Source organism: Salvelinus fontinalis, chromosome 17 (assembly GCF_029448725.1).
Source record: "Salvelinus fontinalis isolate EN_2023a chromosome 17, ASM2944872v1, whole genome shotgun sequence".
NCBI classification, from domain to species: Eukaryota; Metazoa; Chordata; class Actinopteri; order Salmoniformes; family Salmonidae; genus Salvelinus; species Salvelinus fontinalis.
In genome coordinates this window covers 47,509,194-47,536,250 of record NC_074681.1, presented here as the reverse complement: position 1 = coordinate 47,536,250, position 27,057 = coordinate 47,509,194, and the positions used below count along the sequence as shown (strand labels likewise).

Below are 27,057 nucleotides of genomic sequence, written 5' to 3'. Positions count from 1 at the left end.
ACAAACAAAACAACCCTCACAATATGAACTGGAATTACATGGGTCTATTCCTGAACTTTTTGTGAACAAAACATTTTGAATGGGAAGAGACTCAGACCCAACAGCATTATATAGTATCCCCTCCTCCTGAGAAAACCATATGAACTATTATAATACCCAAATGAAGGAAACCAATGAAATACATCATTCTAACATTGCCTAAAATGATGAACAATATCCTAATGAGACCTATTTAAGCAACGTAACAATGGAGATGTACAAACTATGGCATAATGGAACGATGAGCAGATAAGACTCAAGCCTTAATTTCGATTAAGACATGAGCAAGCTGAGACAGACGGTAGCCTACAGTAAATTCGGAATGTAGTCAGACCCCTTGACTTTTTCCACATTTTGTTACGTTACAGCCTTATTGTAAAAAGGATTAAATACATACAAATTCTCATCAATCTACACACAATACCCCATAATGGCAAAGCAAAAACATTTTTTTGGACATTTTCGCAAAAATATTTAAAACAAAAAACAGAAATACTTTATTTACATAAGTATTCAGATCCTTTGCTATTAGACTTGAAATTGAGCTCAGGTGCATCTTGTTTCCATTGATCATCCTTTAGATGTTTTTACAACTTGATTAGAGTCCACCTGTGGTAAATTAAATTGATTGGACATGATTTGGAAAGGCACACAACTGTCTATATAAGGTCCCACAGTTGACAGTGCATGTCAAAGCAAAACCAAGCCATGAGGTGGAAGGAATTTTCCATAGAGCTCCGAGACAGGATTGTGTTGAAGCACAGATCTGGGGAAGGGTACCAAAACATTTCTGCAGCATTGAAGGTCCCCAAGAACACAGTGGCCTACATCATTCTTAAATGAAATAAGTTTGGAACCACCAAGACTCTTCCTAGAGCTGGCAGCCCGGCCAAACTGAGCAATCGGGGGAGAAGAGCCTTGGTCAGGGAGGTGAGCTCCAGACTTCCTCTGTGGAGATACGAGAACCTTCCGGAAGGACAACCATCTCTGCAGCATTCAAAAATAATCAGGCCTTTATGGTAGAATGGCCAGACGGAAGACACTCCTCAGTAGAAGGCACATGACAGCCCGCTTGGAGTTTGCCAAAAGGCACCTAAAGACTCTCAGACCAGGAGAAACAAGATTATCTTGTCTGACGAAATCAAGATTGAACTCTTTGGCCTGAATGCCAAGCCTCATGTCTGGAGGAAACCTGGCACCATCCCTACAGTGAAGCATGGTGGTGGCAGCATCATGCTGTGTGGATGGTTTTTAGCAGCAGGGACTGGTAGACTAATCACGATCAAGAGAAAGATGAACAGAGCAAAGTGCAGAAAGATCCTTGATGACAGCCTTTCCAGAACGCTCAGGACCTCAGACTGGGGCGAAGGTCACCTTCCAACAGGACAACGACCGTAAGCACACAGCCAAGACAATGCAGGAGTGGATTCAGGACAAGTCTCTGAATGTCCTTGAGTGGCCCAGCCAGAGCCCGGACTTGAACCCGATCAAACATCTTTGGAGAGACCAGAAAATAGCTGTGCAGCAACGCTCCCCATCCAACCTGACAGAGCTTGAAAGGATCTGCAGAGAGGAATGGGAGAAACTCCCCAAATACAGGTGTGTCAAGCATGTAGCATCATATTCAATAAGACTCAAGGCTATCATCGCTGCCAAAGGTGCTTCAACAAAGTACTGAGTAAAGGGTCTGAATACTTATGTCAATGTGATATTTCAGTTTGTTATTTTTAATACATTTGCAAAAGAAAATCTAAAACCTGTTATTGCTTTGTCATTATGGGGTATTGTGTGTATATTGATAAGGAAAAAAAACAACTTAATCAATTTTAGAATAGGGCTGACAGCGAAACAGTTCATCCAGCCTCAATTACTGCCTGGAACCTAACAAAGTGGAGAAAGTAAAGGGGTCGGAATACTTTCCGAATGCACTGCTATATCCTTCTTCGTTAAGCCACACAATTTAATGCATGCTATAATTTTGGCAAGCACGTACCTATTCTCCTCCGTTTGTTGGTCGCAAAGGTTGACTACTCATCTATAGACGGTGTCTAGCCACAATGTTTTTCCCCAGCAGTCCCAGTTTATCAACGTTATCTAGATGTGATGCACAATTCTCATATTTTTGAGTCCCTTTCCATTTTTAAATCTTTAAACCCAGACATGGACCACCCACCCTCTCCACCAAATAGCAGGCAGCGGAAGCAAAATAGTGATATTGTTGAATTTGCGATTTCCGACTTGTGTAATATTTATGCCCAATGGCCAATGAGCACTGAGAAGTTCTCTCTAATTTATTTTTATATGACAAGGAAAAGTATTTTCCAGTAGATTAGTGACGTGATTTATGATTCCAACTGCTTATCTAGCTAGCCAGGATTTTGAAAGTATGATGTTGACATTATCAGTCCAATCAAAGCTACAGCAAATATAACGTGATTTGACTTAATTTTGTCTGTGGCCAATGACCTTCTTGGATGGGCATTTCTACTGTAAATCTATGGCTCTACCCCACCTGTCCTGAACGATGGGTCGCCACTGTGCTGTGTATGGAAGGCACTACTAGGCAGGCCAGGTCCTGGAGAACCATTGCCCGAAACAAAGATCCTAACCACACTTTACTCAACAATTGCTTATATTATGCACTGACGTCAATTGTGTATTTATGCAAAAACTCTGGCTACTTCTGAATTTTAAATAAGAGCAGAAAATAGAAATGGCCACTCACTCCATGATGAGGCCATTGATGTACTCGTTTCCGTCCATGTGACCAAACTGGAATTCTCTGAGAAGACATCAGGACCATATTCGTTATGATACATCGTAGCAAAACGTATTGCAAAATAAAACGAAAACAGTCATTTCTCTTTGGACAACTTCAGATAGAGCGAAACGGGGAGGTACTGTTTCAGACAAACTCACTTGCTATAGAGGTCCTTGTATTCAGTGGCCACTCTTTCCACCATGGTCTTGTAACTGGGTAGGGAGGAATATTTGATTAATGACAACAGGCTGTTAATATGTTTTGAGGGAAATAGATCTACACGTGTAACTTGAATTGTAGCACATATGAGGTAAATGTGTAATTCAGGTGAACTACCCCTTACATTATATTGGGATAAAAGAGATACTCATACCGGATGCTCTCCTCAGTAGGGTTTCTCTCATCCACTATAGCCAGAGCCACCAGCTTGCCTACGGTGAGGAACACACATAAAACACCAAACATGTCCTATGGTGAGGAACACACATAAAACACCCAAACATACCCTATGGTGAGGAACACAAATAAAACACCCAAACAATTCTAAAACACAGAAAACACACATTTAACTTCACTTCATAACCATCATTCACATAGGATTTCATTCCTACCCGATTCATTAAAGCCACACTAAGAATTAACAGCAATGTAATGCACTAGTTCATACACTCACTGAATATTGGACACTGTTGCTTGCCCCCCTTGTGGTAGACAAGTAGACACACAAAAGACATCTATTCTATTGAATACTTCTAATTCAAAGTTATTTACTGGTAAAGCACATCCTCTACCATGTTTGCTGTGTGTGTGTGTGTGTGTGTGTGTGTGTGTGTGTGTGTGTGTGTGTGTGTGTGTGTGTGTGTGTGTGGGCCTGCGTGCGTGTATCTGTGTGTGCATGAGAGAGTGTAACATACTTGTATCTCCCATTTCATACAAAGTGTAGCTGTCAATCTGGAGGTAATTAAGGAATCGTTCCCTATTGATCCAGGATGCGAGGTCCCCATCATGTTGTTCTAGGAGACAAGAGAAAGAATATATAATATACAAGTTTCTAGTCTGAGAATACTAATGTTAACCAGAGGCTGCTGAGAGTGATTTAACAACCCAAAAAATGCACTTCTAGACTTTCCCGATTGATCAACAACAGCCTAAGTAGGCTACAGTATAATGAACAACTTTTAGCAAATAATCACTTCCAAAAAATATTGTAGCTGACTATTTTCTAGGGCTGCGGTGCGATTCTCTACCCTTCTCCCGAAGTGTGCAATCACACACTTCCCTTCATGGATTTATAAGGAATGGACAGAGGAAAGGGATATGGTGGAAACTCCCTCTGGACATGGTTGCACCAATCCAATGCTTTTAACTGTGCGAAGGGAAGTGAATGAGTGGACACTTCTAGGTGAAGGGAAAATAATTGGAATTCAACCATAGCCGTGGGAAGTTGTTTTGATCGACATTTTTTGTGCTGATCGAAAAAAAAAAAAATGTTTTAGGGAGATCTATGCAGACTAACAATAAAATACAATTCCTAATGTGATGAGTAGCTAAGCATAGCATAAGATTCAGTAACAGTACCACTGCAGCCTAAGTGAATTTAATTCATGGCCGTTTGCAACAAAAGCCTGCTGTAAACTGCGCTCACATTTCTTTGTACTGCATAATAACAGGTGTTGTCAGAGAGAGAAAACAAGTGTTGTCAATAAATTAGGTTGTTTTCACATATAGGCCTCTTTAAAATAACCGCTCTCAGTCCTCTTTAAATGTCAACTTTAGGGGAATAAAAAAAGCAAGATGCGTAACTCTTTGTGGTGTTCACACTGCCCTCGCCTTTGAATGAGGAGGCAACTCTTTTACCAGTTCACGTCACCTCTTTTGTGGTTCCGAGTCCTTCTTTGCATTCACAATGCTATGTTTAGAAAGGAGCCAAGATCTTTTTCCAACATTCACTCAATGCACTCTGGGTTTTTACAAAGTGCCAGATAAGCCATTCCATCAGATCATGTTATCGGACAGCTAGATATACCGACTTACATTTTGGAAGCTAATAGATTGCGTTTAGTTAAAATATGACATAATAATTATAATCAGAAGATATTAACATGTAAATATTATTGGTGACAGAGTAAATAGCATTAAATAATGCTGTAATTGAAAATTCTACACCCAATGCAGGGTACTTGCTCCTTTAAGACCTAGAATTGATTTTGTGATTATAGCAACCCGGAATCTTTGGGACATCCCTACCCTAAATCCTAACCTTAACCATAACCCTTACCTAACCTTAACCCTTAACCATTTTAAATGTCAACGTCAATAGGGTAACGTCAGGGTTGGGACGTCCCAGGGATACCGGATAGCAATGCACTCACAAAATATGTTGTCTTCTCACACCATTCAAACCCCACAATCGAATACACTGCTGAGGAAGCGCTCTTAGCCTATTCAAAACAAACAATCTGAACATCGTGTCAGTACAAATCTCCACACATATCTTGGAATTTCTGTGTATCCTTGACAATCGCTAAACAATATCCAAAAACAGCACACCGGAACACAGAATTCAAGCGACCACCTCTTGAGATGGTTCGCTTCGGGGGCTCATTTGAGTGGTCGCAGTTCCTTTGTTGAGTTCAGACTGAACAAAAAAATGAAGCGAACCGCACTGAGTTCACAAAAATTAGCTTAAAGAGACAAAGTGTGAAAATACCCTTAGTAAACACGAGATTGGGCCTAATAAAACTGAGCACAAAAATAAAACGGTTTCAGGACCATTGAGAGCTATGCACGCCATCTCGTAAAAAAGCGCTCACGTAAATCCAGCACCGGCGGGGCCGCACCCTGTGTTGATTGCTAGTGGGCTACTAAGCCTACGTGTTTGACACGGGCTGGAGCAGGCCTGCGCGCCGAGGCAGAGATGGTGCCATGTTCCTTATTTGATATTGCTCCCGTTAATAGAAAATAGAAATGGGAGACTATTGCGAGCACTGCTCCAGATCATTTGATATCAACCACAAGAGAAGAGGGATAAAAGAGAGAGCGAGAGAAACTGTGACTCCTAAACCAACCCCTAGCCCCTACTAACTCAATCGGAGGGCCCACCGTTGCCACGTGTTGCTGACGAAACTCGTGGGTGACTTCCAGAGTGGCGATGGGATCAATAAACCCGTCAACTTCGGGACACACTTCTGACTTGAATGATGCAATTCATATTCCACTTTTAAAAATAAAAACAACCATGGAATTACAAACAAACAAATCCCCGTCATTTTACAAGATATAAACCTCAGTAACAGTTAAACATTTTATTTGGGAGGTATTTCATCTGTAACATGTGTCAAGTCTCAAAATAAGACAAACAAATGCTATTGGTATATAATTAGGCATGCCTCTCCATTCTTTTGTATGAAATCGCATAAACTCCAAACATATCGCATTGCGTGTCAGGATTGAAACTTGCTCTGAAGCCTGCAGCCTTGCTGGCTCGGTCGAAGTGGCTGAGGGTCTAATTAGCCCTTACACCCAATACTTTTAACTCACTCAGCTTTGGGACCCTTGTGCAAATGGTGGTACACTGTACTGACTATGGTACAGCAGAGACTCCAAACCCCATAAATAATGAGCGCACTGCTTACGAATGCAGAATCCGGCCGGTGCCACTCAACTAAATCCAGCAAAGTGGACTCATTTATCACCAGAACCTCCCAACAAAGCACACAATCCTTGGAAATAATTGCACAACAAACAGAACACAACAACTGCGATGAAATGTGTTTCAGACATAATCATGCACCATAGAGGTATTTTTTCATTTTCTCACCGGAATAGACAACCAATGACGTCATTGGTTGATTGAGCCTGCTGTCTGATATAAAAATGAATCGAGTCATGTTTTGTAGCAATTATTGTGGCCTTTGCGTTTCGCCAATTGCACGATCATGCTAGCAGCGAGTAGATATGGTTGTCCTTGTTCAATAGAATGATTGGACTTTTCTCAACAATGTTCCTATTTGCCGTGACATTGCAGGTTATCTAGGTCGAATCATTTCCCCCGGCTTTGTAAAGACTACTTCCTGACAGGAGCCCTACTTCCTTGTCCAATTTTGTTCCCACCCTCAAAGGCAGGCTTTTCAAAACAGGGGCTGTACTAGTTTCTACGGGTTCATGGTAGCTATGTTACTCTGCACTCTATCCGAGATCGCTAAATAATTACAATGGCTGCTTCTCATAATTCCTCTTTCCAAGAGCTGGTCGCTGAAAACGTTTTTGATGTTCTTTTACATAGGGACATACAGCCCTATTTGAGACAGAATACACTGAAGATGAGTTGAGACAGTGAGAACAAGAATTGCGAGACCAGCAAGTAGCGATACGGTGACACGGTCAGACTCTGACTGGTGGTGCCTATGCGGATGCCGACAGAAGAGGATAGTCTAAGCCGCAACGAATTTGATCATGGACAATCGAAGTTTCGACGCACATGTGGATAGAGGGGTGCTGGAGACGTTTTTATGAACCTCCAAGATCAACTAGTGGCGGCAGCCTAGATCATCTGGACCAGGAGGGCAACTGACAAATGAGTAAGGTGTTTCGCTCTCAGTAGCTAGCTAGCAATTTTTGCTCTCTTTTTACCCAATGCAGTGTTGTTCAGTACAGTATAATTTTGCAATCGATTCGGCCATGACGGGCTTGCTGGTACTACTACAAGCCAAGCTAGCCAGCTTTGTTTGCTATACCCAACATGTACTGTAGCCTAATGATATAGCTAGCTAGAAAACCTCTCATTAGGAGCAAAACTGGATAAATATTTTTGTTGATGACAAAGAGAAAAGGAATGACTTTGGCTTTATGATGCATATTAACTATACCTGTGTGTGTTAGCTAGCTATCTAGCTAGGTTTTTCTTAATTTTTACTATTTTCTACATTGTAGAATATGAAATAACACATGGAATCATATAGTAACCAAAAAACTGTTAAACAAATAGCCACCCTTTGCCTTGACGACAGTTTTGCACACTCTTGGCATTCTCTCAACCAGCTTCACCTGGAATGCTTTTCCAGCAGTCCTGAAGAAGTTCCCACATATGCTGAGCACTTGTTGGCTGCTTTTCCTTCACTCTGCGGTCCAACTCATCCCAAACCATCTCAAATAGGTTGAGGTCAGGTAATTGTGGAGGCCAGGTCATCTGATGCAGCACTCCATCACTCTCCTTATTGGTTAAATAGCCCTTACACCGCATGGAGATGTTTTGGGTCATTGTCCTGTTGAAAAACAAATTATAGGTCCACTAAGCCCAAAACAGATGGGATGGCATATTGCTGCAGAATGCTGTGGTAGCCATGCTGGTTAAGTGTGTCTTGAATTCTAAATAAATCACTGACAGTGTCACCTGCAAAGCATCCTCACACCACCTTCTCCATGCTTCACGGTGAGAACTAGACATGCAGAGATCATCCGTTCACCTACTCTGAGTCTCACAAAGACACAGCGGTTGGAACCAAAAATCTCAAATTTGGACTCATCAGACCAAAGGACAGATTTCCACCGGTCTAATGTCCATTGCTCATGTTTCTTGGCCCAAGAAAGTCTCTTCTTCTTATTGGTGTCCTTTAGTAGTGGTTTCTTTGCAGAAATTGGACCATGAAGGCCCGATTCATGCAGTCTCCTCTGAACAGTTGATGTTGAGATGTGTGTTACTTGAACTCTGTGAAGCATTTATTTGGGCTGCAATTTCTGAGGCTGGTAACTCTAATGTACTTATCCTCTGCAGCAGAGGTAACTCTGGGTCTTCCTTTCCTGTTGCGGTCCTCATGAGAGCCAGTTTCATCATAGCGCTTGATGGTTTTTGCGACTGCACTTGAAATGTTCCGTATTGACTGACCTTCATGTCTTAAAGTAATGATGGACTGTTGTTTCTCTTTGCTTATTTGAGCTGTTCTTGCCATAATATGGATTTGGTCTTTTAACAAATAGGGCTATCTTCTGTATACCACCCCTAACTTGTCACAACACAACTGATTGGCTAAAACACATTAAGAGGGAAAGAAATTCCACAAATTAACTTTTAACAAGGCACACAAGTTAATTGAAATGTTATTCCAGGCAACTACCTCATGAAGCTGGTTGAGAGAATGCCGAGAGTGTGCAAAGCTTTCATCAAGGCAAAGGTTGGCTACTTTGAAGAATCTCAAATATAAATGTGTTTTGACTTGTTAAACACATTTTTGGTTACTACATGATTCCATATGTGTTATTTCATAGTTTTGATGTCTTCAATATTATTCTACAATGTGGAAAATGGTAAAAAATAGAGCTTTGGGCCAGTAACCGAAAGGTTGCTTGATCGAATCCCCGAGCTGACAATTAAAAAAATCTGTCATTCTGCCCCTGAACAAGGCAGTTAACACACTGTTCTTAGGCCGTCATTGTATTTAAGAATGTGTTCTTAACTGACTTACCAAGTTAAATAAAGGTTAAAAAAATATTTATTTTTAAATGAGTAGGAGTGTCCAAACTTTTGACTGGTACTGTGTGTTTGTGAGATGTGTAATATTCTGCATTGTGCTTCTACAGTAGGAATACAGACAGTACACAACGATTGCCCATGAAAGTCTAATAGGCTTTTTATCATTCTCTTACAGACAATACCGCATGGTGGCCGATAGATTATTTTTGGAGTTTGTTCTACGTGGGGAGAAGCTAAGCAGAGGACACCGAATACCTTTGCCTGCGTTTGTTGTTGGGGCCATTCGAGCAGTTTATCCCTCACACGATGGACAGTATGTTGGATACAAAGAAGTTGATGACTCAAGAGGAGATGTGAAAGATCCCATAACAACAATCTCACCTTGTATCAAAGTGACTCCGAACACCTCACTGCACCCACCATATGCAAGTATTCCCTTTGTAGAACTGTAGTAATTATTATAGGTGTTAGTAGTATATTGTTCTGCTACTGTATATACAGTGCATTCGGTAAGTATTCATATACCTTCCCTTTTTTTATGGACACGATTTGGAAAGGCACACACCTGTCTATATAAGGTTCCACAGTTGACAGTGCATGTCAGAGCAAAAACCAAGCCATGAGGTCGAAGGTATTGTCCATAGAGCTCCGAGGCAGGATTGTGTTGAGGCACAGATCTGAGGAAGGGTACCAAAAATGTCTGCAGCATTGAAGGTCCCCAAGAACACATTGGCCTCCATCATTCCTAAATGGAAGAAGTTTGGAACCACCAAGACCCTTCCTCTTCCTTGGTCAAGATGGTGACCAAGAACCCGATGGTCACTCTGACAGAGCTCTAGAGTTACTCTGTCGAGATGGGAGAACCTTCAAGAAGGACAACCATCTCTGTAGCACTCCACCGATCAGGCCTTTATGGTAGAGTGGCCAGATGGAAGCCACTCCTCAGTAAAATGCACATGATAGCCCGCTTGGAGTTTTCCAAAAGGCACCTAAACGAATCTCAGACCATGAGAAACAAGATTGTCTGGTCTGATGACACCAAGATTGAACTTTGGCCTGAATTCCAAGCGTCACGTCTGGAGGAAACCTGGCACCATCCCTACGGTGAAGCATAGTGGTGGCAGCAGCATCATGCTGTGGGAATGTTTTTCAGCGGCAGGGACTGGTAGACTAATCACAATCGATGGAAAGATGAACGGAGCAAAGTACAGGGAGATCCTTGATGAAAACCTGCTCCAGAGTGCTCAGGATCTTAGCCTGGGGCGAAGGTTCACCTTCCAACAGGACAACGACCCTAAGCACACAGCCAAGACAACGCAGGAGTGGCTTCGGGACAAGTCTCTGAATGTCCTTGAGTGGCCCAGCCAGAGCATAGACTTGAACCCGATTGAACATCTCTGGAGAGACCTGAAAATAGCTGTGCCGCGACGCTCCCCATCCAACCTGACAGAGCTTGAGAGGATCTGCAGAGAGAAACGGGAGAAACTTCCCAAATACAGGCGTGCCATGCTTGTAGCATCATACCCAAGGAGACCCGAGGCTGTAATCACTGCCAATGCTGCTTCAACATAGTACTGAGCAAATGGGTTGAATACTTAAAGTAGCAAGAAAAAGTATGTGAACCCTTTGGAAATACCTGGATTTCTACATAAATTCATCTGTAAATGTGATATTTAAGTGTTTTATTTGGAATTAATTAGCAAAAAATTCTAAACTTGTTTTTGCATTGTCATGATAAGGTATTGTGTGTAGATTGATGAGAGAAAAAATAATTTCAATACATTTTAGAAGAAGGCTGTAATGTAACAAATTGTGGAAAAAGTCAAGGGGTCTGAATACCTTCTGAATGCACTGTATATCCCTAGTCCTTCCTACTCAATCTTCTCTCCACTTCTGATTGCGCAGATCCACCACTTCAAAGAACTCGCATCTCCACCCGAGTTCTCCTGCTTCGGGTACCACCACTTCGGTCTCCATTGTGTGGCAATAGCAGGCATCAGTTGGGGCTACTGTGTTGGCAGTTTTTTTTTGATTGGCTCATACCAGGATTGAAGAAACCCGAAAGTATTTTCTGAGACATTTAGATTTTGATTGTGTTTGATCTTGTAAATGCTAACTGCTTCTTTACAGGAAGGAATTAACCACAAACATTCAACCTTGCGGTCATGCATTGTTTATATCAATAATGCAATGGAAAAATAGTTTAATCTATTTTTCTTGCAACAACACAAATTCTTCTGCAGGGGGTGCTGCCGTTTTGCCATTTTACCACAGGGGGTGCTGCCGTTTTGCCATTTTACCACAGGGGGTGCTGCCGTTTTGCCATTTTACCACAGGGGGTGCTGCCTACTTCCCACGGCTATGAATGCAACACTGGTCTCTTACCATCATAAAGGAAGTAAGTGCCATCCTTGAACACTGCCACAGCCGGGTATTCCTGGAGAATAACTGCCTGAGAATGACCAGAAGAGAGAGAATACCTCAGTCACAAAATATGATTGGAGCTCAATGTCAAGGCCCCTGGAGGCAGCGGTTCAATCCCCCATACCACCGCTCACTTTCTGTACTGTAACCTCCTGATTTCTCTCATCCTAAACCTGCCAATAAAACAGCACAATACCCTAGTATTTTTTTTATAGATATACACTACCGTTCAAAAGTCTGGGGTCACTTAGAAATTCCTTGTTTTTGAAAGAAAAGCTCATGCTTTGTCCATTAAAAATAACATTAAATTGATCGGAAATACAGTGTAGACATTGTTAATGTTGTAAATTACTATTGTAGCTGGAAACTGCATATTTTTTAATGGAATACCTACATAGGTGTACATAGGCCCATTATCAGCAACCAGCACTCCTGTGTTCCAATGGCACGTTGTGTTAGCTAATCCAAGTTTATTGTTTTAAAAGGCTAATTGATCATTAGAAAAACCTTTTGCAATTATGTTAGCACAGCTGAAAACTGTTGTTCTGATTAAAGAAGCAATAAAACTGGCCTTCTTTAGACTAGTTGAGTATCTGGAGCATCAGCACTTGTGGGTTCAATTACAGGCTCAAAATGTCCAGAAACAAAGACCTTTCTTCTGAAACTCGTCAGTCTATTCTTGTTCTGAGAAATGAAGGCTATTCCATGTGAGAAATTGCCAAGAAACTGAAGATCTCGTACAATGCTGTGTACTACTCCCTTCACGCAAACTGGCTATAAACAGAATAGAAAGAGGAGTGGGAGGCCCCGGTGCACAACTAAGCAAGAGGACAAGCATCCCAGAGTCGCCTTTTCACTGTCGACGTTGAGACGGGTGTTTTGCGGGTACTATTTAATGAAGCTGCCAGTTGAGGACTTGTGAGGAGTCTGTTTATCAACCTACACACTCAAATGTACTTGTCCTCTTGCTCAGTTGTTTCTATTCTGGTTATAGCCAGTTTGCGCTGTTCTGTGAAGGGATCTACAGCTTACGAGATCTACAGCTTCTTGGCTTCTTGGCCGAGATCTACAGCTTCTTGGCAATTTCTTGCATGGAATAGCCTTGATTTCTCAGAACAAGAATAGACTGACGAGTTTCAGAAGAAAGGTCTTTGTTTCTGGCCATTTTGAGCCTGTAATCGAAACCACAAATGCTGATGCTCCAGATACTCAACTAGTTTAAAGAAGGCCAGTTTTATTGCTTCTTTAATAAGCACAACAGTTTTCAGCTGTGCTAACATAATTGCAAAAGGATTTTCTAATGATCAATTAACTAATCCAAGTTCATCATTTTAAAAGGCTAACACAACGTGCCATTGGAACACAGGAGTGATGATTGCTGATAATGGGCCTCTGTACGCCTATGTAGATATTCCATTAAAAAATCTGCCGTTTCCAGCTACAATAGTAATTTACAACATTAAAATGTCTACACTGTATTTCTCATCAATTTGATGTTATTTTAATGGACAAAAAATTGTGCTTTTCTTTCAAAAACAAGGACATTTCTATGTGACCCCACACTTTTGAACGGTAGTCTATATACCCAATTTCTAAAACGTACCTTGGGTAAAATGTTCCTTGCAGCAGAGAAGAAGTAAGTATGCACGATCAGTTCCTTGGCCACAGATATGTACTTCTCCTTGGGGGACAAAAGAGAAAAGGAGGAAACCTCAGACACAGGCTATGGCACAGATACCGCAATAATCATTTGTTTATTGTGTCCCAGGTGCGTGTGCATGCGTGCGTTCGTGCGTGTGCCTGTGTGTGTGTGTGTTTAATGCGCGGGTGTACTCCTACCTTCAAGTCGGACGGTCCACCAACGTAGACAAAGAGAACGTCATGTCTACTCATAACATTCTGAAATAACTGCTGACTTGGCAGTGCTCTCACCACAGGTCTAAAACAAAGGAGGGATTGGGGAGAGAGATGGAGAGAGCAGCGTATAAGGGACTGATGGAGGGAGTGAGAGACAGATGGAGAGAGTGCATCTTAAAGTAACTGTCCAATGAAAATCTTATTTTAAAGCTCATAATCTGTCAATTTATACCCGAAATCCTGTTGTTTACACACTTTTTGCCAGATTTACAAAGGATCAAGGGTAAGACCCCACTGTAAAAAGTGGGTCGGCGCTGTTGTTCATCTGATGTGCTTTTACTGATTGGTAAACGCTCTGGTTAAATGAACCTATTCTATTAAATTTGTCTGAAATTAAACAATGAATTTGAAAGATCAATATTTTTTTTAATTGAATGAAAGTTTCTAAATTGCTTTCAACACCTCATGCACATGCGCGTTGCATAGCGGTGAAGGCAGTGTAGCGGAGGCAGCCTATGAGGAGGCATGGCTTATTTGGGCAGTGGCTTTCAGTTTGTTCTTTAAAGCCACCCATCAAGTTAATTGGTTCTGTTGTATTCACCATGCAGAGTTTGCTTGTACACTAACAGCCCACCGTCTAATAATACTTGCATAAGAGCATGTGATACTTTGAATAAGTGGCTAAATGCTAATCCTGGATGTTGTGTATCGCATTCAACCAATCAGGTTGCAGCAGTCTGTTTTTTCACCCTTAACCTAACGCAGCGCTGTATCACATTAGTGGAAACCAACACTGTTCTCAGGGGGGGGTATGACGGTTTTGACTACCAGAAGTGACTTTTCGTAGCAGGTTAGGAGAATTTACACAGCAGGTTAGGAGAATTAACGTGGTAGATTAGGAGAATTAGGTTCAGATTAGGAAAATGGTAAGGATTACCTAAAATGCAAAAATGGTCTCCGACGCGACTCGAACATATCTAGCTACAACCAGATCTGCCCTTAGAACATTCTTGGTTTCCACTAATGCAATGCTGCTAATGTAACAGTACTTTTCTTGCGTTGTGTACAATCAATCATCGACACAAACTCCAACTTGTAGCACCAGTCATTGAGATTTATTCTGATAGGAACAGCACAAAATTGCACGTCATGCAATGCACGGCTCACCATCCAACTCTGCACTCATGCACTGTACAAAATATACGCCCCCCCCCCCCCCCCCCCCCCCACCAGACACAGTAAGTTGCTAGCTAGTATTAGCTGGAATTCTCTACAAAATGCATAACAAATATGCACCAAAAAACACTAAATCTTATGTGTGGTGTTCTAATAACATTTCCAAACAAATTGATATTAATTGTACATTTAAATCATCACTTGGGAGTATAAAAATCACTTTTGACGTACAGTGCTTTGCATCCAACAACTTACCGCTGGTTTGGTGCTTGTTCACTGGGACGATTCTAACTGAATCATCCTCCCCCGTAAGCAAGCTACGCAAACCAGCCAATAAGATGCCATGTTGAGTAGGTGAAGGCAAGACAAAAGTAAAACCCATTGGCTTAACAATAAAGTGGCAAGGGGAATCACCAATATAACCCTGTTACACTCTCCTCTACTGAATTCCACTTGCAAACAAAAAAAATAAAAATACAAAACTGCACTGTGCAAACATATCAGGAACAAAGACACTCAACATATGTACAGAATAATCCAGAGAGAGAAAAAAATTATAGATATATTTTTATACTACCTAATAGAGAAAACTAAAAGGTAAAGCTGTGTATATCAAGGATGCAGACCCTGCTTTAAGAGTCACTAAATATTTCAGTCATTAGACTATTCTCCTTGAGAATTACAGTGAAAAGCGGTTGATCAATCCCCTTAGCCCTCATAGGTAAACATGCCTGTTACATGTTAAGTACACTCAGTGACTTTAAAACATCCAAGTAATAAAATAAACCACCATAAGAGAGTTGATCATATCTGTCACATTACCATCCTGCATCCTCTAATCATGGTCACAATGATGTAAAAACAAATAAAAGATGTCAATACCATTGACCCACTATTCACATATTAACCTTCAAGAGCTAACTTTCTGCTGATTCATAATCTCAATCAGTCTAGACACTGGTTTAAATAGTCTTCCTGCCCTTGACCTAATACGTCCCCGACTACCTTCAACTGCATAAGGGGTAACAGTGTTGTGTACTGTTGCAATAGTGGGTCTGTCAACACAGTCAGTGCGTAACTGATCAGGTAAGGAATGGTCCACGTTTGGTAGGTCAGTACGGATATCGTAAGCAGACTGGTCAATTAGCTCACTCACTACACTGTTACGGTCTCGGTCAGATTCTTGAAGACTCTCTGATCGAGGCAGACCTTCCAGCTGCAGTATATCATCCACAGAATCCAAAGGTGGAATATCCTGAGCATTCAAGGATCGCACATCACCCTCCAGGCTTGTGTCACCTCTTCCTTCAGAAGGCAACTCCGACACCCACACTCTTGTTCTGTACTCAGCACCATCATCCACTGCAGTGTCCATGGCAGCTGAGACCACAATGCTGTCATTCATGTCCTCAGACTCTGTTAATCCAGACATGTCTGTTCCCTCATCAACTGCAGCATGGGGAAGAGGAAGAAAGTTGACTTGCATTATCAGGTTGCGATGTACCGTCTTCTCCTGTCCAGTGGAGCTGTTCTGAATCTTAGAAGTGTGACTGTCAGCATTCAATCCAGTGACAAGGTAGACAGTATCCTCCCAACAGTCAGCGAACTTCCGCTTTCCTCGCTCCCCCTTGTTAGCCAGCAACACTCGATCCCGAATCTACACTGGTGCTCTTCTGACTCTTCTGTCAAAGGTCAGCATGCCTCTTCAACTGCTTCGCTGCAGATGCCTGTGCTGTATTCATGGCTTCTTTCAGATCTGTCCTCAAAGACTGAACAAACTGGTCATAGTCGACAACTTCTGGGTTCTCTATGACAGAGCCAAAGACTATGTCAACAGGCAGTCTTGGTGTCCTCCCAAACATTAGCAGGAAAGGGGCAAAGCCTGTGGTCTCGTGGATTGTACAATTGTACGCAAACGTGAGGGACTTCAGCGCCTGAGGCCATCTGTGCTTTGCTCTCGTCGGCAGGGCCCGGATCATGTTTCCCAACGTCCTATTCATCCTTTCGCAGGACCCGTTCCCCATCGGATGGTACGGCGTGGTGTGAGACTTCTGAACACCTGCAACACTCAACAGTTTGGCTATTAAAGCGCTCTCAAAGTTGGCTCCCTGGTCTGAGTGTATACAGAAATAGTTGTTCCACAACTGATGAGCTACTGACTTAGCAGACTGGTTCGGACACAAGAAGGCATGAGCCAATTTGGTAAAGTGGTCAGTAACAACGAGCACATCCAGGGACTTGTTTGAAGAATCTTCTGCAGACCAAAAGTCTCTGCACACTAGTTCAAGAGGCTCAGTTGTTGTTATGCTCTCAAGAGGAGCTCTTGCTTCCGGATCAGGAGTCTTGCTCACGACGCATCTCCTGCAGCACTTCACATATGCCTTTACCTCCCTCTCCAGACCATGCCAGAAGAACCTCTGTCTTGTCAGGTAGACTGTTCTCTGTTGGCCCTGGTGGACAGCTTCATCATGGACACCCTTCAACACCATTGCTTTCATGGAGGCTGGAACCACATACAGATACATTTTCCTCTTTGTAACCACATTCTTCGAAACACGATACAGTACACCCATCTTCATGGTCAACTTGTCCCAACTTCTGAGAAGACACAAAACCTCAACACTCTCATGGGCACATCCGGGATGGTCTTCTCCCCCTCTCCACAAAGAAGATCACTCTGCTGATCACGTCGTCATCACGCTGCTTACTCATCAGTAGGTCGTGTGGCAGAACATCGACATCGGTCTGCTCTGATGGCATAACAGCCTGTGGAAGCTGTGGCCAGAGCAGTGCATGTGAGCCCACTTCACCCACCCAGCACCTGTGTGAATGCAGAACAGCTGCAACTTCATGTCTTGATAAAGCACCAGATGGGGAGTCAACAGTAGCCTGACAGCTAATGACCACTTCGTTGGAGTCAGAGGCTTTGTCAAAGGGGTGGCTGGACCAGCAAAACACATCTTGGACTCTGTCTGTGCACACAGCGTTAGCTTCAGCTAGTAAGGTCTCGTACGGGAGCCTTGTCAGGCGATAGAGTGCACTGGGTCGTACGAAGGGCTGTCTGCTCAAAGCATCTGCAACAACATTTATTTTTCCAGGGATGTACTTGATGTCAAACTCGTACGGTGCCAGCTTGGCGACCCATCTCTGTTCACAAGCATCAAGCTTTGCTTTGGTCAGAATGTATGTCAAGGGAATATTATCCGTCCATACCGTGAACTGCTGTCCCCGTAACCAGTGGTGGAACTTGTCACACATAGCCCATTTCATGGCAAATAACTCGAGCCTGTGCGCAGGATACCTCGACTGCGCATAACTAAGGGACTTGCTCGCGAAGGCTATAGGTCTCGCTGTAGCTCCCTGTTCCTGGGACAGCACAGCACCTAAGCCGTTGCTGGACGCATCCACCGAGAGTAGAAAGGGTTTGTCGAAGTTGGGGTGGGCCAACAAAACCTGGTCCAGTAATGCTTGCTTTAGCTGGAATAAGGCCTGTCTGCATTCTGTTGTCCAGTCGGCAGCCGTCAACTTCCTGACAGGTGAGCGTCGCTTCTTTTTCCAGCGTGGAGCCTTGTGTCCAGTAGTCAATCTAAAGAGAGGCTTCAATGAACTGTTGATAATACACCACCATCCCAAGGAATGACCTCAATTTCTTCTGAGATGGAATGTCAGTGCCATCTTCCATCAGATCAGCTTCTGTTACTCCTGTAATGGCCCTCACCTTCTCAGGGTCTGTAGCTACACCATCCGCACTGATGATATGCCCCAGAAACTTCACAGACCTCTGCAGAAAGTTACACTTTTTTGGCGCCAACTTCAGGTTGTGAGCCTTGAGACGCTCAAAAAACATTTTCAGGCGCTGTATAGCCAGATCTTCAGTGGGCGCATAGACCAAGACATCGTCAAGGTAACATAGTAGGCTAAGAAAGTTCTGATCCCCAAAGATGTTTAGAATCATCCTCATAAAGGTTGCAGGACTATTACATAACCCCTGTGGCATACGATTGTATTCGTACAATCCAAATGGCAACGTAAAAGCTGTGAATCTCCGGTCATCCTCACGCACTTCCACATTGTAGTAGCCAGAGGTAAGGTCCATTGTCGAGAAAAAGGCATTTCCACCTAAAGCAGCCAGCGCGTCAGCCTGGTGAGGGAGTGGGTGGGCGTCTTTGATGGTGCGAGCATTGAGCAAACGAAAATCAGTACGGAGTCTCAGGTCTCCAGACTTCTTCCATACAAGGACAAGGGGAGAGGCGAACGCACTACTAGACTTCCTTATAAATTCACGTTCTTCCATCTCATTCAATGCTTGTTTGAGCTTCTCATAATGATTTGGTGAAAGGCGTCGGTACGGCATCTGAAAGGGTTTCTCATCACTCAGTTGAATGAGGTGAAGACATCCGGAAGCTTCTCCACAATCCAACTTGTGCCTGGAAAAAAAAATGGACTGGTACTCAGCTATGAGCTGGATGAGTTTCTTCTTACCAGCAGGAGACACTTGACAGGAGTCGACATCAATATCAGTCAAACCTAAGTCACGTAAGACCTCAGGCTCGCTTCAACTGTCAGGTCCGTCAGTATCGCGAAGTTGGCTGGAACCGTCATCAGTCGGTGTCAAGTCATCTTGGCAGTCAGTGAGTATATCAGCCGTTCTCTGCACTTGCTGCTGTAAAGCTGCTGATGAATCATCATTCACACACGAACAGTCAAAGTCCTCTAGAGCCATGCAAGGAAAGACATCGGCTAGAGTGGCGTTTCGTCTCAATGTCACTGTCTTCTGAGAAGGGTTTATCACTAACAGGGAGCCACCCATCCCCCAGCAATAGAGCTACTGTCCTCCCTACCAGTATTGACCTTGGTGTTGACCTTGAACTTCTGGGCTCAATGAGAACAGCACTGCCCGCTGATAGATTCTGAGTGGTTCATAGTCTGTCCCAGACTAAGTGCTCCTGCATAGGCTCTAGAGTCACAGCCCCTTTTAATCTCACAGTTCCAACTTTGTTAGGTACTTCACTGTCTCTCCATCTCTCCACATTAGCCATCATATCGATTAGCTTGCTCTCCTCACCCTCGTCACAAACAGGAGTATAAACCCTCTTCCAGAGATCTCCATCCGTCTTCAGGTGGCGAATCAAGTGCTTTAGGAGATTGCTGCCCAAGATGAGGTCATCACTCTGGCCTTCAACCACCAGTGTAGGCACGGCAGCTCAACATCCGTTCACCTCCATCTCCAGCTCACATACTCCCAAAGGCCTCGTCTTCAACCCACCACAACCAACCAAGACTACCTCTGTAGGACTCAATGATGGACTTTTCAACACTCCTTCATCACTCCTGTTCAGGTAAGACCCTAGAGCTCAAGGTACAAGCCATGGACCCACTGTCAAGCATAGCTCTCACTTCTACTTCTCCTCCTATTAACACCTTGGCATAGAATAAATCATCATATGGGGAAAGTCTCTGTGTGTTCCGCATTAGGATACTCTTCTCAGTCTCCATTTCGTCACAAACACTTTTATATACAGACTCCAAATCAACAGCTCTCACCGATGGGGACTCTACAAAAGGCCCAACACTCTCCCCTTCTTCATGCAGGCCTACTAGTTTTCCGGGAGCTGAGCAGTGGTTACTGTAGGGACTCCACCAGCTGTGCTCAGAGCTGCGGCCTTGGGGCACTGAGAGCATGCGTGGCCAGCTACATGACAAAGAAAGCAGAGGTGATTGGCCCTGCAGTGAAAGTAAGTATCATGTCCAGCATCCCCGCACACGTTACATGGCCCATTAGACTTTACTTTGCTCCTATTCCCTTTTTGGAAATGACGGTCAGACTGTTGTGGCCTCTGCCTACCATAACCTCAACTACTTGGTCCATCACAGATACGCCCCTCCTACGCATGTAAACCATGACCATATCCTCCCACTCATGCACGGTGCACTTTTCAGAGCCATCCCCCCGAAAGTACACCGGTTCCCTGATATCAGACTTCAATACCAGGTTCAGGCCTGACACATCCAAACCCCTAGAGCTGCATGCATTCCCCATAACATTGTCCCCAACATGTCCAACAATTCCCTTTGACTCCAAACAGGAGGCAATGTTCTCCCCAATGGAATGACCAAGCTGCTGTACTATGTCTGCTATGAAATCCATGGAGACCTCCCCACTCCCTGTATTTGGCAAAACTCTGTCATACACATCCTTGGGCGTTTCAATGGGTAAACTATCATCAAAACTCCCAAAACCCTCCAGTTTAGGCATAGGTATAGAAGCAACTGGAATTTTGGCTGAACCCCTACCAACAGATGGTGACAGATTAAATGACAGGAAACTCCTACCTCTCCCAACACCTTCCATCTTACAATGGGAAATCAACACACCAATAAAAATGTAAATAGCAAAAAAATTATATATATTTTTAACCTCGTCAAAATCTAACCTATATCTAGTACAAAACTCACCCTACTTATATCAGATATACGTTAGAATTGCAAATAAACAAGTAACACAAAAGTTATATTGTTTATCTGTGAAGAGTCTCAGCCAGAGAAATCATCAATTTCGTTAATAAAACGTTGCAGTAGCGCCCTCTTGTGGCGAAAGGCAATATCGCCATAAACTGCACCAGCAACGTCTTATCTGATTCTTCAACGGCAACCACGGCGAAGTTCTGAGATGGAAATCCAGCGAAGGATGATCTGATCCAGAAGAACGGTCACGGCACCACTGTAACAGTACTCTTCTTGCGTTGTGTACAATCAATCATCGACACGAACTCCAACTTGTAGCACCAGTCATGGAGACTAATTCTGATAGTATTAGCACAAAATTGCACGTCATGCAATGCACGGCTCACCATCCTACTCTGCACTCACGCACGCTGGTTTGGTGCTTGTTCACTGGGACATGTAGTTACCAAAATAATACAATTACAATATAATATCTTTAACAATGTACCTGATAGGAACAGCACAAAATTGCACGTCATGCAATGCACGGTTCACCATCCAACTCTGCACCCACGCACTGTACAAAATATACGAACCCCCCCACCAGACACAGTAAGTTGCTAGCTAGTATTAGCTGGAATTCTCTACAACAAAATGCATAACAAATATGCACCAAAAAACGCTCAATCTTAAGTGTGGTGTTCTAATAACATTTGCAAACAAATTGATATAAATTGTACATTTAAATCATCACTTGGGAGTATAAAAATCACTTTTGACGTACAGTGCTTTGCAACCAACAAATCACCGTTGGTTTGGTGCTTGTTCACTGGGACGATTCTAACTGAAACATCCTCCCTCATAAGCAAGCTAGCATGGTGGTGGAAAATTGTTTTTCATAAGGAAAGTATGTATACTTTACCAGTTTTTTCCCCCGCCTTCTCGTCAATAAATAAAGTTAAGGAGGATATTGAAGCCTATGCAGCCTGAATGGAGAATATTTGAGGTACAAACCGGTCCACGAGGGATACTAATGTTTTGCTGGCTGCATACAATGCGATTGGCCGGTAAGATTAAACATCTCAATATCGCCATCTGACGGCCTTTGGGCTAGTGAAAGTGTAAACAAAGACAATTTCATGGTGAAGCTACATTTGTTATTCTAATATTTATTTCACCCTTAAAATAATAGGGGCAAAATTTGGACATGCTTAGTAAAGCTGGCCCTTTACTGTTCATGCATACTCTGTTAAAGCCCCACTCCTTGAATTCGAAAAACAATAAAGCAGCCCGCCACTTGGTTTGCCATAAAGTTGAGGGATGGGGCTGGAGAAATGTTACCAAATATCACAAAGTGGGCCTTTAGAAGTAAAATACCAGCTTTTTTACAGGCAATGAGCAACAACTAAACTGCCATCCTCAGTCTTACCCAGATACTCGGTCTGCAAACTCCATTATGCCATCCTTGGTTCTAGGACCTCTGTAGTTGTATTTCAAGTCATCCTTCAACCTATCCAACAGAGAATGGTAAGTTAGAATAACAAGAGCTGGGTTATGTGTTCAGTAGGGCACATCTCAGTTCCATGTACCAACAATGAAAATACAGCGAAAGCGTTCACAACTCACAACTTTATAGCGGGATAGCCTCCAACTCGAAACTCTTTTGCAAAATCTGAAACACAAATGTAAATAAGTAAGTAAATAATATCAATAAATATTTCTGCTGTCAATTCCAGCACTGCTGAAGGAGTGAATGCATTCTTGTTGATATCCTCTATTGTAATATCACATACACTCCCCTCTGTATTCATTTGGACAGTGAAGCTAAAATGTTTCTATACTCCAGGATTTTGGATTTGAGATGAAATGTTTTATATGATGCGACAGTACAGAATGTCACCTTTTTATTTGAGGGTATTTTCATACATACAGCGCCTTCAGAAAGTATTCATACCCCTTAACTTATTCCACAATTTGTTGTGCTACAGCCTGAATTCAAAATGGATAAAACAGATTTTTTTTCTCACCCATCTACACACAATACCCAATAATGACAAAGTGAACACATGTTTTTTTAAATTTTTGCAAATTTATAGGAATAAAATAAAGAAATATCTAATTTACATACGTAGTCAATACTTTGTAGAAGCACCTTTAACAGCGATTACAGATGTAAGTCTCTTAGAGCTTTCCAGACCTGGATTGTGCAACATTTGCTCATTTATTATTTTCAAAATTCTTCAAGCTCTGTCAAACTGGTTGTTGATAATTGCTAGACAACCATTTTCAGGTTTTGCCATAGATTTTAAAGTAAATTTAAGTCACAGCTGTAACTTGATTACTTGGCCATTTTGCCTGTGCTTAGCTCCATTCCGTTTCATTTCTATCCTGGAAAAACAGTCCTTAACGATTACAAGCATACCCATAACATGATGCAGCCACCACTATGTTTGAAAATATGGAGAGCGGTACTCAGTAATGTGTTGCATTGGATTTGCCCTAAACAGAACACATTATATTCAGGACAAAAATGTAATCGCTTTGCCACATTTTTTGCAGTATTACTTTAGGGCTTTTATTCTGTACAGGCTTCCTTCTTCTTTGTTAGTATTGTGGAGTAACTACAATGTTGTTGATCCGTCCTCAGTTTTCTCCTATCACAGACAATAAACTCTGTAACTGTTTTAAAGTCACTATTGGCCTCATGATGAAATCCCTGAGCGGTTTCCTTCCTCTCCGGCAAATGAGTTAGGAAGGACGTCTGTATCTTTGTAGTGATTGGGTGTATTGCTACACCATCCAAAGTGTCGTTAATAACTTCACCATGCTCAAAGGGATATTCAATGTATGCTTTTTTTTTTTTTTTACAATCAACCAATAGGTGCCAATCTTTGCGAGGCATTGGAAAACCTCCTTGGTATTTGTGGTTGAATCTGTGTTTGAAATTCACTGCTCGACTAAGAGACTTTATGAGGTAAGGCAATAAATAGGCCATAGTGGCAAAATAATTACAATATAGCAATTAAACACTGGAGTGATAGATATGCAGAAGATGAATGTGCAAGTAGAGATTCTGGGGTGCAAAGGAGCAAAAAATAATAATAAATAACAGTATGGAGATGAGGTAGTTGGATGGGCTGTTTACAGCTGGGCTATGTGCAGTGATCTGTGAGCTGCTCTGACAGCTGGTGCATAAAGTAAGTGAGTGAGATATGAGTCTCCAGCTTCAGTGATTTTGCAATTTGTTCCAGTCATTGGCAGCAGAGAACTGGAAGGAAAGGCGGCCGAATTGGCTTTGGGGGTGACCAGTGAAATATACCTGCTGGAGTGCGTGCCACGGGTGGGTGCTGCTATGGTGACCAGTGAGCTGAGATAAGGTGGAGCTTTACCTAGCAAAGACTTATAGATGACCTAGAGCCAGTGGGTTTGGCGACAAATATGAAGCAAGGGCCAGCCAACGAGAGCATACAGGTTGCAGTGGTGGGTAGTATATGGGGCTTTGGTGGCAAAATGGATGGCACTGTGATAGACTGCATTCAATTTGCTGAGTATTGTGTTGGAGGCTATTTTGTAAATTACTTAGCCGAAGTCAAGGATCGGCAGGATCGGCAGTTTTACGAGGGTATGTTTGGCAGCATGAGTGAAGGATGCTTTGCTGCGAAATGGGAAGCTGATTCTAGATTTAATTTTGGATTGGAGATGCTTAATGTGAGTCTGGAAGGAGAGTTTACAGTCCAACCAGACACCTAGGTAATTGTAATTGTCCACATATTCTAAGTCAGAACTGTCCAGAGTAGTGATGCTGGACGGGTGGGCAGGTGCGGGCAGCAATCGGTTGAAGAGCACCTTGAGCGTGGCTGAGGTGCACCCATGACCAGCTCGGAAACCAGATTGCATAACAATTTCGGCTGATAATTTTAGGAAGAGAGGGTCCAGATTGTCTAGCCCGGCTGATTTGTAGGGGTCCAGATTTTGCAGCTCTTTCAGAACATCAGCTATCTGGATTTGGGTGAAGGAGAAATGGGGGATGCTTGGGCAAGATGCTGTGGGGGGGTGCAGGACTGTTGACCGGGGTAGGGGTAGCCAGGTGGAAAGCATGGCCAGCCGTAGAAAAATGCTTATTGAAATGCTCAATTATCGTGGATTTATCGGTGGTGACAGTGTTTCCTAGCCTCAGTGTAGTGGGCAGCTGGGAGGAGGTGCTCTTATTCTCCATGGACTTTACAGTGTCCCAGAACTTTTTGGAGTTTGTGCTACAGGATGCAAATTTCTGTTAGGAAAGCAAAGGCTAGCTTTTTCTAACTGCATGTGTATATTGGTTCCTAACTTCCCTGAAAAGTTGCATATCGCGGGGGCTATTCTGTAACGATAATCCTCCTCCTCTTCATCCGAAAAGGAGGAGTATTGAGGGAACCAAGGCGCAGCGGATAGTGAAGACATAATGATTTATTAAAGACAAGACGAAAACACGAACTTCACTATAAACTAACAAAATAACAAAACGAAAGTAGACAGTCCCGAACGACGAACTTACATACAACGTAAAGAACGAAATGAACAGGAACAGACTACATGAAATGAACAAACCGTATACAGTCCCGTATGGTGCAAACATTGACACGGACACAGGAGACATCCACCCACAAACAAACACTGTGAACCGCCTACCTAAATATGACTCTCAATTAGAGGAACGCCAAACACCTGCCTCCAATTGAGAGCCATACCAGGCAACCCTAAACCAACATAGAAACAGACAACATAGAATGCCCACCCAAACTCACGTCCTGACCAACTAACACACAAAACTAAACAGAAAACAGGTCAGGAACGTGACAGTACCCCCCCCCACAAGGTGCGAACTCCGGACGCACCAGCACAAAGTCTAGGGGAGGGTCTGGGTGGGCATCTAACCACGGTGGTGGCTCAGGCTCCGGGCGCGGTTCCCACCCCACCATAATCCATCCTAACTTCCTCCCACAAAGAATGTCCACCCTCTTTCTTCCCCCACACAATTCTCTTAATAATATATTAAATAAAGATAACACCAGGACAGAGAGATAAATCAAGATAGAGGGATAGATAAGACTATAGAGATAGATGAAGATAGAGAGGGAGATTAGGATAGAGGGGCAACTCCGGACTGAAAGGCAGCTCCGGACAGAGAGACAGCTCTGGACTGATGGGCAGTTCTGGGTATCCAGCCTTTTCAGGCTGAAGGGCAGCTCATGGCTGACTGACGACTCTCGATGCTCATGGCTGGCTGACGGCTCTCGACGCTCATGGCAGGCTGACGGCTCTCGACGCTCATGGCAGGCTGACGGCTCTCGACGCTCATGGCAGGCTGACGGCTCTCGACGCTCATGGCAGGCTGACGGCTCTCGACGCTCATGGCAGGCTGACGGCTCACGACGCTCATGGCGCTCTGACGGCTCTGGCTGCTCATGGCTCTCTGACGGCTCTGGCTGCTCATGGCTCACTGACGGCTCTGGCTGCACATGGCTCTTTGACGGCTCTGGCTGCTCATGGCGCTCTGACGGCTCTGGCTGCTCATGGCTCGCTGGCGGCTCTGGCAGATCCTGTCTGGTTGGCGGCTCTGGCAGATCCTGTCTGGTTGGCGGCTCTGGCAGATCCTGTCTGGTTGGCGGCTCTGGCAGATCCTGTCTGGTTGGCGGCTCTGGCAGATCCTGTCTGGCTGACGGCTCTAGCGGCTCCTGTCTGGCTGATGGCTCTAGCGGCTCCTGTCTGGCTGACGGCTCTGTAGGCTCATGGCAGACGGGCGGCTTTGCAGGCTCATGGCAGACGGGCGGCTTTGCAGGCTCCTGGCAGACGGATGGCTCAGATGGCGCTGGGGAGACGGATGGCTCAGATGGCGCTGGGGAGACGG

The 27,057-nt window shown here is 43.5% G+C and overlaps 1 protein-coding gene across 1 annotated transcript in view; it reads right to left on the bottom strand.

Annotated features, from left to right (window-relative positions):
• tmx3a (thioredoxin related transmembrane protein 3a) overlaps nt 1-27,057 on the bottom strand; it is a 47,602-nt gene that overhangs the window by 12,724 nt on the left and 7,821 nt on the right. Inside the window, exons 5-13 of the mRNA XM_055867667.1 lie at nt 22,797-22,842; nt 22,600-22,680; nt 13,533-13,632; nt 13,297-13,374; nt 11,655-11,721; nt 3,715-3,813; nt 3,174-3,231; nt 2,959-3,012; nt 2,765-2,821 (exon numbers count right to left, since the gene is read on the bottom strand). Coding sequence (XP_055723642.1) covers nt 2,765-2,821; nt 2,959-3,012; nt 3,174-3,231; nt 3,715-3,813; nt 11,655-11,721; nt 13,297-13,374; nt 13,533-13,632; nt 22,600-22,680; nt 22,797-22,842 — 640 coding nt within the window. The remainder of the gene's footprint in view (nt 1-2,764; nt 2,822-2,958; nt 3,013-3,173; nt 3,232-3,714; nt 3,814-11,654; nt 11,722-13,296; nt 13,375-13,532; nt 13,633-22,599; nt 22,681-22,796; nt 22,843-27,057) is intronic.